The sequence below is a fragment of the Aulonocara stuartgranti genome (assembly GCF_965226115.1).
Source record: "Aulonocara stuartgranti genome assembly, chromosome: 3".
NCBI lineage: Eukaryota > Metazoa > Chordata > Actinopteri > Cichliformes > Cichlidae > Aulonocara > Aulonocara stuartgranti.
In genome coordinates this window covers 51,459,835-51,476,548 of record NC_138941.1, presented here as the reverse complement: position 1 = coordinate 51,476,548, position 16,714 = coordinate 51,459,835, and the positions used below count along the sequence as shown (strand labels likewise).

At 40.3% G+C, this 16,714-nt stretch overlaps 2 protein-coding genes across 2 annotated transcripts in view; one reads left to right on the top strand and one right to left on the bottom strand.

Moving 5' to 3' along the window:
* Positions 1 to 16,714, bottom strand: part of stk26 (serine/threonine protein kinase 26) — a 52,045-nt gene that overhangs the window by 30,918 nt on the left and 4,413 nt on the right. The gene's annotated exons all lie outside the window — the stretch shown is intronic.
* LOC309704052 (uncharacterized protein) lies at positions 6,492 to 8,058 on the top strand. The gene is made up of 2 exons (XM_082529004.1): positions 6,492 to 6,696; positions 6,888 to 8,058. Exon 2 carries the CDS (start codon positions 6,903 to 6,905, stop codon positions 7,626 to 7,628), a length of 726 nt encoding a protein of 241 aa, XP_082385130.1. The 5' UTR covers positions 6,492 to 6,696; positions 6,888 to 6,902; the 3' UTR covers positions 7,629 to 8,058.

The window sequence follows — 16,714 nt, the reverse complement described above, 5'->3', positions numbered from 1 at the left end:
GCGTTTTCGTTAGCAACAACGACGGTAAAACCATCGCGTATCCGCTTGTTTATTTTCCACATAAACCTTCCACAATAAAGCTGAAGATCCCGTTGAGACTTTTCAAAATAAACTGAATCCCGTGAAAGAGCAGATTATTTACGGATGAGAAGCAAAAAAAGAGCCGGCAGGTGCTAAAAAATTTGTAATTCACCTGTAAAGCTATCTACTGAGAGCATGTAAACACTATTTTGCCCTGCTTAGCAAATCCACTGCGAAATGTGTTTTTTTTAGGATTGCTGTAAAAAAACAAAAACAAAAAAAAACAAACCACACCCTCATGTAGCTTAAAGGCCTGTAACTGCTACCCTTTAACGTAACAGCGTAGACAGAAAGGATTATTTTGAGTATAAAACTCATATACAGTTTGATACATTTCCATCAAGTCCTTGCACATTTACACTTTTTCAATTCTTTATTTCATATTCGAAATAGGGCTGTGCGATAGGACCAAAATCTCATATCCTGACATAAACATTTATTATCCCAATAACGATATATATATAACAAAATAGTGCATTTTCTGTAAATTCTGTGTGCGGAGCCACTCAATAGTTTTATTGTCGTTATTGTTGTTGTTAACATAAGTACGCATAAAAACAGTGGCTTGTCCATCCATAGGGTGGTTATTTTAAATATAAGAGTAAGAGAGAACTTGAAGAAATTAATATAGCCACTACGGTGACCATTAAAAAATATTGCCGTAAACAGTAAAAATGCTCAACATTCCATCATGCATCCAAACTGTGGTGACTGTGAAGTTGGAAAACTCATTTTGACATGGGGATGATGAAATGAACATGTACATTTCAATCCCAACAACTGGGGAGTTACTTTTGTTTTGTTTTGTTTTTTTATAATAAACAAAGGTTCATCCCTTAAGGAGGAGACGTGGTAAATACAGACATATTGCATATGCTGATCATAAACTACAATCGACATAGTAAAAAGGTGTAGAATCGCCGTTTCATAGATGTAACTGAATCATGAAGCATCAAAATAAAAAATAAAAAAATCCAACAATGACAGTGCTAACATTCACCTGTCATGTGAAAACACTGACAGGGAAAAACTGGTTTGGGGTTCACACTATAAAAATATAAATAGATCATAATAAAAGCAGGATTACGTGACCCTGAGAGGTCACACTTTGCCCTTTCTGTCCCCGGGTGCTCAAAGAAAAACAGTTGGGTAACAGGAGGAAGTTAAAGATTCAACAGCTGCTCAACCATTACTGACCATTTTACAGGCTGTTAAGTTACTGTTAAATTATCCATTTTTATAAGACTTCAAAAAAAGAAAAATGGCTCTAGTTATTGTTTCACGTTGGGTCTGATTAGACATGCAGCAGGGGAATTTTTAATGTTGGCTTATCAGTTAGAGGCATTCAGGAATTAGACAAAAGGTAAACAAACCAAGTTCCCATACTCAGAAAAAAGGCGTTTCATGCTAACGTTTAAGCAAATGCAAAATAGCTCAGGTGTATTTGCATTCTGTTTGTCACTTCGATAAACATTTTAACTGGCTTTAACATTGTTGATATCAAGTGGGTACACTGGAAGACTATTAAATAACCAGCACCATTAGGTCACAAGCACCATTAACCTCAAGAAACTGCTGGGAAGCTAACCAGTCAGCAGGATCACTGGTTTAATACATTATCTGGTGCATGACAGCAAAAACAAATTTGAAAAGTAAATATTCTCTGAGGGTCATTGCTTACTGTAAATGACTTTAAATTTACAGACTTCCATAAATATGTACTGGTGTCTCCTTAAAACTATGTGACAAACAGAAAATAGGCATGTGAAAGGTTTTTGAAGTGAATTTAAGAGTTTATATGCAAATGACCGAGCTTGAAGCATGCCCTAAAAATAACACCACAACTACAAATTAAAATAGAATAAATGTAGTAAAAGAGGAACTTCATCTGGTCATGCATGACTGAACACGACTAAACCACACCTGCTTCTCACAGTTGTTCAAACAGCGAACAGTCACTGACTCTTCTGATCGAATCATTGGTAAAACACCGACTTTGTGTATCAGTATATCGATCGCTCAGCTAATTAACGTAGCGCCACTCATTCTATGAAGTGGAAACACCCAATTGCAAGTGTAATTATATATATTAAATTATTTACAACTTCCAGATATAGATAATAAAATGGGTTTCTTTAATATAAGTTGGAACTGGTTCACATTTCCAAACTTCCTGAAGGAATTCCTGTTGAATCAGCAGAGCCTATTTTTCCATTCTTTTTATAGCCTCTTATATGCTTCTGAGATAAGATACGCCGTGTTTTATATTTAGACTGATCTCACACAGAGACTGATGATGTATATATAGTGACGACACACATGCCTCAGAGTAGGGCTGGGCGATATGACCCAAAATTCATATCTCGATATTTTTTAGCTGGATGGTGATATAAGATATATATCTCGATATTTTTTTAAAGCCATAAAGTAAGAACAAAAAGAGAGTTCTTAGTCACACTGTGTCCCAGATGTCACACGGGCACTTTTATTTACATACAGCGTAGATGTACATGAAGAAATTACTTAAAAATAAATTATCAGCATTTATTAAATAATCATGGTCCATAAATAAAAGAAAACAATGTTGTTTTTGTGCATAACAAAAAGCTCACAATTGTGCAGTCAAAATGTAAACTAATAGACGCTGAGCATAATAACAAAGAGACAGATTTCACAGCTGCACCACGTCTCTGAACAGGTGCCATTTGTGGTCCTTATACACACACAGTACGGTAATATTGCGTTGAAGCACAGTACGTATCACTCCGCGAGGCTCCTCCCCGGTAGCCGTAATCCTCCGACAATCCATCAAGCGGTGCAGCTCCGTAGCTTAGCAAAGTCATATTAAAACATTTTTTGACAGATTGCTGAGCGCTGTGTACCACATAAAATCAGTTCGCGGTCATGAAGCACAACCAGAATTCATACATAAGGCGCGCTGTCGAGTTTTGAGAAAATTAAAGGATTTTAGGCCATGCAGCCCGGAGGGGCTGCATGTGGTTAGCGCGGTTAGGATTTTAGGCCATGCAGCCCGGAGGGGCTGCATGTGGTTAGCGCGGTTAGCTCGCTAACACGTTGACGCTGTCCAGCCCCACGCACGGGGCGATCCGCGGTAACTCGCTAACAGAGATTTTCCGCTTTCATCTTGTCATTGCCTGCAGGTGAAGCTATGGGGGAGGGGGAGTTGTGTTCAGTGAAGGAGAGGCGAGGCCGAGTAACCTTGCATAGAGACAAAAGTGGACGAAAGAGAGGCAAACCTGCGGCTCCACAAGTATAATTATAATGTAACATAGACTATATCGATATAAACGATATTGTCACATCTTATATCTCGTATGAAAATATATCGATATTTTTTAAAAAACTCGATATATCGCCCAGCCCTACCTCAGAGCAGGTGATAAGAGGTGGAGTCGGGTCAGGTAGAAGCACTAAAGAGAAGCGTTTAAAGTTTAAAGTTAGAGGTCAGTGAGCTGCTAACACAAACATGACACTTCCCTGGAAAACTTGGACAAAGCTGTGGAAACTGTGCAACTGAGCAAGAAAGGACCATGTTTTTACTAACAAGTGCTGTCCAAAAACAAGAGAAGTCTGTGTACAAGTATGTCCCTGTTGGAGGTCAAAGGTCACAGCTGCTAGAGGAGGAAGTACAAACACAGCATTCTCCAAAATGACCTTTGCAGACAGCATCATGTGAAACTCTCAGCACTCTTTAACATTTCCTCTTTCCTCTTAAACATGACATGATGCGTTGAATCACCCAAGATGCGAAATTTCCAAAACAACTTTTGTAAAATGATAATGGCACCATGCTTTCACCTTACATACCAACATATTTTATTATATACAATAAGTTAAGCCCTTCACTACTGCTTCCTCTAAGTCAAAACTCTAGAGTAGCTGCTGGAGGGTGAGAGTGGTTCATGTCATATGACAGCAGTGCAGTACATACATTGTATGCAACATACATACAGTGGGGCAAAAAAGTATTTAGTCAGCCACCGATTGTGCAAGTTCCCCCACCTAAAATGATGACAGAGGTCAGTAATTTGCACCAGAGGTACACTTCAACTGTGAGAGACAGAATGTGAAAAAAAAAATCCATGAATTCACATGGTAGGATTTGTAAAGAATTTATTCGTAAATTAGGGTGGAAAATAAGTATTTGGTCACCTCAAACAAGGAAAATCTCTGGCTCTCACAGACCTGTAACGTCTTCTGTAAGAAGCTTTTCTGTCCCCCACTCGTTACCTGTATGAATGGCACCTGTTTGAACTCATCATCTGTATAAAAGACACCTGTCCACAGCCTCAAACAGTCAGACTCCAAACTCCGCCATGGCCAAGACCAAAGAGCTTTCGAAGGACACCAGGAAAAGTATTGTAGACCTGCACCAGACAGGGAAGAGTGAATCTATAATAGGCAAGCAGCTTGGTGTGAAAACATCAACTGTGGGAGCAATCATCAGAAAATGGAAGACATACAAGACCACTGATAATCTCCCTCGATCTGGGGCTCCACGCAAGATCTCATCCCGTGGGGTCAAAATGATCATGAGAACGGTGAGCAAAGATCCCAGAACCACACAGGGGGACCTGGTGAATGACCTGCAGAGAGCTGGGACCAAAGTAACAAAGGTCACCATCAGTAACACACTACAACGGCAGGGAATCAAATCCCGCAGTGCCAGACGTGTTCCGCTGCTGGAGCCAGTGCATGTCCAGGCCCGTCTGAAGTTTGCCAGAGAGCACATGGATGATACAGCAGAGGATTGGGAGAATGTCATGTGGTCAGATGAAACCAAAGTAGAACTTTTTGGTATAAACTCAACTCGTCGTGTTTGGAGGAAGAAGAATACTGAGTTGCATCCCAAGAACACCATACCTACTGTGAAGCATGGGGGTGGAAACATCATGCTATGGGGCTGTTTTTCTGCCAAGGGGACAGGACGACTGATCCGTGTTAAGGACAGAATGAATGGGGCCATGTATCGTGAGATTTTGAGCCAAAACCTCCTTCCATCAGTGAGAACTTTGAAGATGAAACGAGGCTGGGTCTTCCAACATGACAATGATCCAAAACACACCGCCCGGGCAACAAAGGAGTGGCTCCGTAAGAAGCATTTGAAAGTCCTGGAGTGGCCTCGCCAGTCTCTAGACCTCGACCCCATAGAAAATCTGTGGCGGGAGTTGAAAGTCCGTGTTGCTCGGCAACAGCCCCAAAACATCACTGCTCTCGAGAAGATCTGCATGGAGGAATGGGCCAAAATACCAGCTACTGTGTGTGCAAACCTGGTAAAGACCTATAGTAAACGTTTGACCTCTGTTATTGCCAACAAAGGTTATGTTACAAAGTATTGAGTTATATTTTTGTTATTGACCAAATACTTATTTTCCACCCTGATTTACGAATAAATTCTTTACAAATCCTACCATGTGGATTCATGGATTTTTTTTTTTCACATTCTGTCTCTCACAGTTGAAGTGTACCTCTGGTGCAAATTACTGACCTCTGTCATCATTTTAGGTGGGGGAACTTGCACAATCGGTGGCTGACTAAATACTTTTTTGCCCCACTGTACATACATACATACAATGTATGTATGTATGTATGTTGCATACAATGTATGTTGCATACAATGTATGTATGTATGTATGTATGTATGTTGCATACAATGTATGTATGTATGTATGTATGTATGTATGTTGCATACAATGTATGTATGTATGTATGTATGTATGTTGCATACAATGTATGTATGTATGTATGTATGTATGTTGCATACAATGTATGTATGTATGTATGTATGTATGTTGCATACAATGTATGTATGTATGTATGTATGTATGTTGCATACAATGTATGTATGTATGTATGTATGTATGTTGCATACAATGTATGTATGTATGTATGTATGTATGTTGCATACAATGTATGTATGTATGTATGTATGTATGTTGCATACAATGTATGTATGTATGTATGTATGTATGTTGCATACAATGTATGTATGTATGTATGTATGTATGTTGCATACAATGTATGTATGTATGTATGTATGTATGTTGCATACAATGTATGTATGTATGTATGTTGCATACAATGTATGTATGTATGTATGTTGCATACAATGTATGTATGTATGTATGTATGTATGTTGCATACAATGTATGTATGTATGTATGTATGTATGTTGCATACAATGTATGTATGTATGTTGCATACAATGTATGTATGTATGTATGTATGTATGTTGCATACAATGTATGTATGTATGTATGTATGTATGTTGCATACAATGTATGTATGTATGTATGTATGTTGCATACAATGTATGTATGTATGTATGTTGCATACAATGTATGTATGTATGTATGTTGCATACAATGTATGTATGTATGTATTGTTACGTTTCGGTGTTGTCGGTGTGTTGTTTTTGGCGTGACTGTTATGTGTTTCCTGTTTTACTTTGAAAGTCTGTGTTATCTTAGTGTTTTCAGTTTACGTTTCCCTGTCTCGTCAGTTCTAATTTGCCCCAGCTGTGTTTCCCTCCTGTTGTCCATTTTCCTGATTGCTCCCTCTATGTATTTAAACCCTGTGTTTCAGTGTGTCATGGTCGCGATCTCCCCCGTGTTGTAAATAGTTTGGTGTTTTGTTGTAAATAAATAGTCTGTTGTAAATAGTTGTAAATGGGTTTTGTCAATACTTTCGTTTTGAGACACTTCCGTTTTGGGAATTTGGTGGAGAGCCTTCGTGGTTTTATTTTCCTTATCTTTGTTTTTCTACGTTGCACCCCGGTTGCCTAGGCCGGGGTGTAACATATGGGGACTCGTCCGGGATTGCCTTCGCTGGGGGGTCCGGGGACCGCCCTAGCCTTTGTCGTCTGCTGGAGGGTCCGAGGGACCGCTCCATCCTTCATCCGCCTTCGCTGGAGGGTCTGTGGGACCGCTCCAGCCTTCGTCGTCTGCTGGAGGGTCGGTGGGGCCGCTCCAGCCTTCATCAGCTTCGTCTGCCTTCGCTTCAGCCATCCGCCTTCGCTGGAGGGTCCGAGGGACCGCTCCAGCCTTCATCCGCCTTTGCTGGAGGGTCCGGGGGACCGCACCAGTCTTCGTCGTCTGCTGGAGGGTCCGTGGGACCGCTCCAGCCTCCATCAGCTTTGTCTGTTTTCATCCGCCGTCGCTGGAGGGTCCGTGGGACCGCCTCAGCCTTTGTCGTCTGCTGGAGGGTCCGTGGGACCGCTCCAGCCTTCATCCGCCTTCGCTGGAGGGTCCGAGGGACCGCTCCAGCCTTCGTCGTCTGCTGGAGGGTCAGTGGGACCGCTCCAGCCTTCATCAGCTTCGTCTGCCTTCGCTGAGGGGAGGGTCCGTGGGACCGCCCCAGCCTTTGTCGTCGCTGGAGGGTCCGTGGGACCGCTCCAGCCTTCATCCGCCTTCGCTGGAGGGTCCGTGGGACCGCTCCAGCCTTCGTCGTCTGCTGGAGGGTCAGTGGGACCGCTCCAGCCTTCATCGGCTTCGTCTGTCTGGATCAAACTTTTCACTTGGTGTTAAATGTTTGATTTTTGGGTGGGGGGAACTGTTACGTTTCGGTGTTGTCGGTGTGTTGTTTTTGGCGTGACTGTTATGTGTTTCCTGTTTTACTTTGAAAGTCTGTGTTATCTTAGTGTTTTCAGTTTACGTTTCCCTGTCTCGTCAGTTCTAATTTGCCCCAGCTGTGTTTCCCTCCTGTTGTCCATTTTCCTGATTGCTCCCTCTATGTATTTAAACCCTGTGTTTCAGTGTGTCATGGTCGCGATCTCCCCCGTGTTGTAAATAGTTTGGTGTTTTGTTGTAAATAAATAGTCTGTTGTAAATAGTTGTAAATGGGTTTTGTCAATACTTTCGTTTTGAGACACTTCCGTTTTGGGAATTTGGTGGAGAGCCTTCGTGGTTTTATTTTCCTTATCTTTGTTTTTCTACGTTGCACCCCGGTTGCCTAGGCCGGGGTGTAACAGTATGTTGCATACAATGTATGTATGTATGTATGTTGCATACAATGTATGTATGTATGTATGTTGCATACAATGTATGTATGTATGTATGTTGCATACAATGTATGTATGTATGTATGTATGTATGTATGTATGTATGTATGTATGTTGCATACAATGTATGTATGTATGTATATTTTATTTGAAAATTAAAAAAAAAAAAAAAAGCAGTGAGTCATGATTCATGTGCTGAATCATCGTACATTTGCCAAATAGTTCAGTGGGATGCAGTAGTGTTAGCTTAACTGGTGATTCTAAATTCCCCACAGGTGTGAATGTGAGTGTGAATGATCTCTTTGTGGTAGCCCTGCGATAGACTAGCGAGCTGTCCACAGTGTAACCAGCCTTTTGGCCTAAGACAGCAGGGATAGGCCCAGCCCACTCTCCACATACTAGACTTTGAGGAGAGGAAGAAAATATCGATCCAATTGTGCTAGTATCAATCACATACTGATACCAGTGCAAGTATCGATACTATCAATATTTATATTGAGCTGCCCACCTCTACCACCTACACAATGATTAACTACTCCTCTGAAAATATTTTCTTTACTTTGTGGCAAATACCTTCTGCAACACTTATCTGTCTGTTCTCCTATGGTGGGACTACAACTCCACATCTTAGACTGCAGGTGCAGATGGCAGTTCTTTGTCCTCGAGGAACGTCGGTGAGCGGCTGCATGTAAACAGCTCTCAGCATACTGCAGATTCTGGTTTGACTGGCTCTCCAGCTAACAGCAGATCCTCCGAGCAGAAGACCGTTTATAGCTGACAGCTACAGCTCCATATGTTGGCATATGTCCAGCTGCAGGATGAGCAACTATGTGGGGAGCAGGTGAACGATATTTAGGATTCTTGTTTTTGCCCTACAGCCAGTACTGAAAAAAAATCAGGGACAAGTAGGGCCAATAATAGGTGATTGGCAACAAGTTGACTATTAAAACAAGTTAAAAACAAGTAAAGTCTAGGGATGTGCAGCCAAAATAATATCTACTTCTGGCTGGTCTCTTTTTCACAATGGGTCACCACTGTGGCTGGCCCTGCACTTTTTATTTGGCAGATGTTTTTGCAAGATGCCCTTCATGACGCGGTCTCCAAAGAATTTGTGTTTCCTCCCGCTCTCGAACCAGATAAAATTAGGTAAATAAGTAAACCAATGGCTTGCATTTAGTCAAATATATATCAAAAATAAGTACATATTATCTACAAATAAAATTATTTGACCATTATCCAAAGATTTTACTCCAAGCTCCTGCAAGCTTTGTCTGGCAGTATCTGGTATTTTAATGAATTTTTATCCAAATTTTGAGGCTGGGAAATGGCACATATTTCTGCCACCTGCCAGCACTAGCTGCGTATTACGTACAGTAAGTGGGCAGTAAACTACGTTGTTACTACAGAGCACCGATTCACACTAAATCAACCTGTGCCAAATTTCCAAAGGAGAACACATTCAGATTAGAAGATTGCAAGACCATGTGACGTCACTCATGCAATATAATGAAGAAAAACAAGCACCAAGCACACAGGGCAATGGCAGCAGTAGAAAGCTGAAAGCTGAAAAGTGTACTATGTTTTGTAGTCTGAAAGCCAAAATCACTGAAAGACTTTGAGCTAACTGAACATCTTGTCAATGTATAAAAAAATGGAACCACATTTGGCTGGGGGATATGGCCTAAAATCCATATCACGGTATAATTTGAAGCATGTGCGGTAACGATATATATCGCGATATATTCTTTTCTTCTGTATAACGTATTTTACACACAATAAGGCACACTTAAAATCCTTTAATTTTCTCAAAAATCGACAGTGTACCTTATGTAGGAATTCTGGTTGTGCTTACTGACCTCGAACTGATTTTATGTGGTACACAGCGCGCAGAAATCTGTCAAAAATATTTTAGTACGACTTTGGTAAGCTATGAAGCCGCACCGCTTGATGGATTGTTGGAGCATTACGGCTGCCGTAGTCAGGAGCCTCACGGAGTAATCTGGGTCCTAAACTCCGTTAACTTCTGGTCCCAAAGTCAAACGAACACTGCAGCATCACAGAGTTAAAAACTGTCTAAATTCTTTCATCTTTAATAAAATGATCGGCGTTGCTGCTTTACCAGGTGTAACAATTAATCCAGGCATCCATGAAAACTGAATTTATTAAATTCAACAGAGTTGGAAGTTAGCAGGAAGTTAGCTCGCTAGCTTCCACCTAAACATGATATAGCATGTTCTGACTGAGAGATTTCTAAAAGAAATTAAAATGTATAGCTCTGCTATCACTTCCAACATAAATAAAGACAGAAAACTAAACAGCAGTGACTTTTGTAAGGTTACTGAAGTCGGACTAGCTGGTATATAATGACGTGCTACGTGATCGCTAGCAAAACAGTTACGTTAGCATAACATTAGCACAGTGAAGCTGAAGGATGAACGCAAACTTTTTACCACTCAGTAAAAGTTAATGTGAGGGTTTCGGGTGGTTAGGGACAAATGCAATTGCATGGCAAAATGCTATAAACGGACCAAACTTCAGTCAAGAGAACAACTGAGATAATCCATCCGCAATACGAGGTTAGTCAGGTTACTGCAACAACATGGGAATAGAGCAGCTGCGAGAGAATTCAGCACTAATGAATCAATGGTAGGGAAGTGGAGGAAGCGCTATTTTTGGCTTTCCCCATATTCCAAAAGTGCTTCGTCTCTTTGCTATTACTGTCGCCCGGCATAATTTACAGATGATGTTGTTTGCAGCCGCTGCAATGCTTTTGACCAAAACAGGCGCAGCTCGATGACTCCATCAACATGCCCTATCGTGGTAGAGCGGTATAGTCAAAATCTCTATCGTTGGCCAAATTTATATTGTTTCTACCGTATACCGTTTATACCGCCCACCCCTCCACACGTACACTGGTATCTTTCAAAACGCATCTTTTTCTACATGTTTGGGCCTTTCATCCACATGTAAATGGAGAGTTTTAAGAAGTCCTGCCAATGTGAAAATTTTCAAAAACTTTGTCTGGCCGTTTACGCGTGGATGAGGAAAACAGAGATTTAGTCAAGCAATGTAAAAGGAGTGCGGCCTTTTTTGACGTCACACTGTGCACCACTGATTTAGACAGAACTCACATAGACTCCCGATTGGCCACCTGTTGTGCTCTTAAGAGCTTTGACTTCGTTTTTTGCATTTACATGCCGACAGAGATATTATTTCCATAACTGCACGTGTGAACGGGATTTTGTTTTTTGTAAACGAAAACAGAAAATCTCTGTTTAGAAAAAATACCCGTGTGCGTGGAAGTAGTTTTGCTGGATAACCTGCTGTCAGAGAACTTATAACTTACTAGCTTTTATATTGTTCACCCATTCAAACTGAAGCTTTAGAATAACTATGTTTATAAGGTTGACTGGTCTGTAAATTGTTGAGTCTATGGTTCTTAGGTTAACTTTGAATCTAAAGGAAGCCCGGTGCAGTCCAGTTATTTTTTGCCACCTGAAAAAACATTTTATGCTAAAAAAGACTGGTCAAATAATGTTTTATCACAGATTTGGTGCTTTTCCATTGGTGGAAGGTAAAATCCTCTTTAGTGGTTGGCTGTTTTTATTTTAAAGCAGGAAACAAAAAAAAAAAACATATTTAAAATCAATAATTGGTCCCATAAGCTATTGGAGCTGTGGAAAGGAGCTGGAGTACCTGGAGGCAACATGCAGAAGTCCACACAGAAAGGTCCCACTCAGCTGGCGAATACAAAACTTCTTGCTAAGACGAGACAGTGCTAACCACCAGACTACTGTGTCGCCTATAACTAATCCAACATTTAAAAATTATGCCCTAATCTAAACGCAGGCAGCTGCACAAGATGATAAGCAATGCAATGCTGAGAACAATCAGCACCACAATATTTTACTGTCAACTGAAAAAAAACGATAACCACAAATTATAAGTGTTAGCTATATTTAGAGTATTTTCACCATTTCATCAGACAGCCGTTTCCGATGAGGAACTGAAGTAATTATACTGCTCTCTCAAAATCCCCCAGACTCCTCAGACAACAACAGTAATTTTGTCATTTTACCTCACAGGACTTACCGATCTGCCGCTGCCTTGTTTGAGTTACTGTGTGGCTTTGAAAGACCACCAACTCTTTTTGTTTTGATGGGTTAATGGCTGATTTATCTATCAATTCTTCAAAAGAATCAACTAATTGTTTGGTAGGTTTACATAAAACAACTCAAACCACAAAAATGACCAATTTCAGTCACACAAGAAATAAAAAAACATCTCAATTACAACAAAGTGGCCAGTTTTATAACTTGCCAGTCATTTCTGTATAATTTGTATCATTTTGTTTCCTCAAAATGATGTTGAAGCCAGCACTGAGTGAAACTGAAGACTTGAATGACTCAAACTCCGTCCAACACAGGAGCCGCTTGTGCCGTCAGGCGGTTTCTGTTTATACGTCCTCATCCAGGAAAATGTGAAGATAAACAAGACAAACGCATGAACAGAGGGGTGTGAGAATGCTCTACTATGATTCAGGCTGCAGAAAGACTGACTCACGCTCTATAATCAAAACTTGCAGGCAGCTGGCTGGTAGCTGCTGATAATTCCTCACTCAGGAAAACACAAACACACCACCTTCAGGGTGGTGGAGCCTGTGATTATATATAGCCACAGATACGTACAGGCTGTGAGAACTGGAGCGCTGAAAAGGTGCAGCCGTAAAAATGACAAAGAGCAGAAGGAGAAGCGGCCACTCCCAGGTGTTTGATCAGGTGTATGCCACTTTGACAATCCGATTGTTCAGTCTGACGTCACTAGCCGTGTCTGGGTCTAAACTCCGCTGCAGGTCCATATATCAAACGATCACTATGGCATTACTGAGAGTTGAAAAACTGTCTAAAGTCTTTCATCTTTAATAAAATGATCAGCGTTCTGCTCTACCAGGTGTAACAACTGAGTTTAACATCCAGGCATCCATGAAAACGGAATTTATGACATTTAACGGAGTTAGAAGTTAGCAGGAAGTTAGCTCGCTAGCGTCTATCTAAATACAATATAGCATGTCCTGACTGCGGGGTTTTGGAAACAAAATAAAACGTACAGCTCTGTTATCACTTCCAGCATAAATGAAGACAGAAAACTAAACAGCAGTGACGTTTGTAGTAGGGGTGCAACGATACACAAAATTCACGGTTCGGTTCGGTTCGATACTTTGGTGTCACGGTTCGATATTTTTTCGATACAAAAAAAAATGTTCATGCCTTCTTAATTTGTCATTTATTAAAATTATAAATATATATTTTAACTCAAAAGTACAGTTTTTAAATTTAACCCTAACCCTTGTGCGTGTTTTTTATTTTGACAGCGAATGCGCACCTGCGGACCACTTATGTGCAGCCCTGGTTATTTAGCTCGTCATATTGCAGCCACAGAAATTATTTTGTCCATGAAACCATAAAGCTGCACTTTCTTTTTGCCTTATAGTCTGATTTGTCATAACTTCTCCGTTTTGTGGTAAGCTTTTCTTTGGCTGTCACTTCTTCACCCTGACCTGTCTTATTTGGCTCAGCAGAACTAAAATATATATCTGTCTGTGAAGGTTCTCAGTCATCCAGGTCATCGTAGTCAAATATATATCCTGCTGCTTTTACAGACGCACTCACATAAGCTCAGCGATTCTCTGCGCGATCAACCTCTCACATGTTTAAGCTTGCTGCGGGAGATTTCACTTGTCATGTTTGCATAGTAAGCTAACGATTAATAAGACGATGTCAGAGGAATTGGTGCGCAAATTATCATCACTCACAGATCAGTGCTGTCGCTCTCTATACACAGTTCGCACGATTGCAAAGTGAAAGCAAAAAAACAAGCGCAAATTCAAACGCGATTTCAATATGTCACATATTGACAGTGGCTCACCGATGCCAATGACATAATTACCCAGCTACATTTCTGAAAGAATGCAAAAGCATTGACATATATTTTTCCTTCCTACAATAGCCCGACGGGCAGGGAAGAGATAGATTTTGGTAGCCCGACTGAAAAAAATCGCTAGCCCCAGGACGTCGGGCTAGCGATATTGCAAGCCCTGTATCTGATTGAGGAATCACTCATCTTTGGAAAAGAGAGTTTATTACAGAGAAATGTCTCTTTCCAAAATAAAAGCTCAATTCAATTCAATTCAATTTTATTTATATAGCGCCAAATCACAACAAAAGTCGCCTCAAGGCGCTTCATAGATACAGAGAAAAACCCAACAATCATATGACCCCCTATGAGCAAGCACTTTGGCGACAGTGGGAAGGAAAAACTCCCTTTTAACAGGAAGAAACCTCCGGCAGACACACCTGAAAGCCGGCTGAAGAAGCTATACTATCCGCTTCTTCTGGGCTATATTCTTAGCAGCATAAGGAGAATCATGTGCTAACAGCTGTCTAAATGACTCGGCTAAAGTTAGTAGCATGCTTGTTGTTTTTGTCTTTGCACTAGGATGATGTCGGCGTAAATGTGCAGTCATATTCGTTGTGTTCCCACTAGTGCTTTCAGGTTAATCTCGTTGAAATGACCTTAACGCCACAACACGGCAAATCTCCGTTAACGAGCTACCGCCGAGCTAGATGCTGCGCTGACATCCTGAAATCTTTAGGATTTCTCACTGCTGCTAAATGTCCTAAATGAAGTTTGAATGAAGAAAAAATTTTGTTTTGTTTTTTTCAGAACGCACTCAAGAGGCCTCAAGAGGCTCTTTTACATTACAGTGCATTAGGGTTGTGTGACTGAAATATATCTGCTTCAGGCAACCAGCTGGGTCAATCGCTGATTGGTTTTTATTCTAATGACAGTTTTATTTGCTAATTTAGTAGTTCACCTTATGACAGTTGGTATCTGTGAATAATTAAGCGATGCATCCACATATGTGGGTTTTTTGTTTTTGTATTTTAAGGCCAGTAAAGTCCTGTAGTGGATCAGTGAGCAGGAATCAAAGTAAAAAAAAAAAAAAAAAAAAAATGGCAGGAACAGGAAAATGCCAGACGTTTAACACCTAAAACCCATGTTTAGTTTTTTCCTCTCTCTCTCCATACGTAGCTCCATTTTTTATGCTAGTCTGCCAGCTGAGTTAACTTTAAGTTGGTTTTTAAGTTGCTGCACTTCCAGTCTAATAAAACTTCAAATCTACACCAGCCATACTTCAGGTACTAAAATTACACAACTGTTACTCAGCGAGGCTGATAAAATGCTATTGTTTGATTGGGGTAAAGTTTCCATTAATCGTTTGCAGGGATGCACTAATCTGATATTTGGATTGGATATCAGTCCAATCTAAAAGCTGGATCGGGTATCATCAAAAATGCTCTGACCCGTCGCACAAATTAGTGCCATGACACTAATTCAAACCAGCAACTGTTGTCAGGTTAGCCGACACAACCAAAAAAAATTGTAACTTTCGTTACAAGCGGTGTAAGACTTGCTGAAATACTTTATGACACTTATGGTAATATAATGTTCTGCCGTCACCTGGCTTTATATTTTTCAGCTTCCCCTCTACAGGGGAGAACCAGGGAAGGAGAATCTAACGTGGCCGTTATTAATAGCAGCAAAGACTAACAGACAGCTGAAAATAAACTAGAGTGAATAAATTAAAGGGATAATATAAATTAATTTTGTTTTATTATGTTCATCTGTACCTTAAATTTAGAAAAAACAAAAGAAAAACCTATTACCAGTACAGTTTATATTTGTAGAGATAATTGTTTTGTAGTTACGAAGTTACGAAACCAGTGTTCAATTCATTGTCTTACACAAAAGAACGATTCCCAGTTCTTTTTTTAAAAAAAACATAATCACAGCTCATTAATGTGACACTGCTATCAGATTACTACTGGATTTCAGCTGATACCCAAAGTCATTGATCATTATCAGATCAGAACTGTAGAAAGTAGGACTGGTACATCTCTGGTTGCCATTTCTTGGCCAAATGAAGGCTGGCTGGAAATCCTAAGTATATTTGACTTTGAGGGTGATTCCCTGGATTGACAAAATATGTGATTCAACTAAACTGTCATATTTAGTTCAAAGCCCAACAGAGTGACAGTTCTAATAATATTCTGCGAATTAAACATAAATTCATATTAGATCAACAAAATTTATTAGTGTAGCATGAGGCAGGAGCCCGAGGAGGAAGGTAGGCAAATGTCCAGAATCAAACTCTTGGGGAAATACCTTTAAGTTGTGGAATTTGCCTCAAGTTTGTACTGTTTGACAGGGAATGACCTCCTTAAACCGCCATGGGGCACTAAAACTGAAAGCCCATTACTGAAAGAACAAACATCATAAAAACATGTTCCTGCATACCTGCCAGCACGCAATCAATCACAGTGCCAGCTGAGTCATTGGATTTTTCTTCTGTGACAATCAACAACTCAAACCATACTGTCAAGATGCTTCTGATTTGCAAGTGTGACATCATACATTAGTAGCTGTGTTTTGTGGCGCCACTAGATTTGATTTTAGGCATCAGTGGAAATTTGTACATTTCACCAAAGATGGAATTTCGCCCACGGTGTTAGGATTCTGTGGAAAAATAAACACAATTTTTATATCCCAACA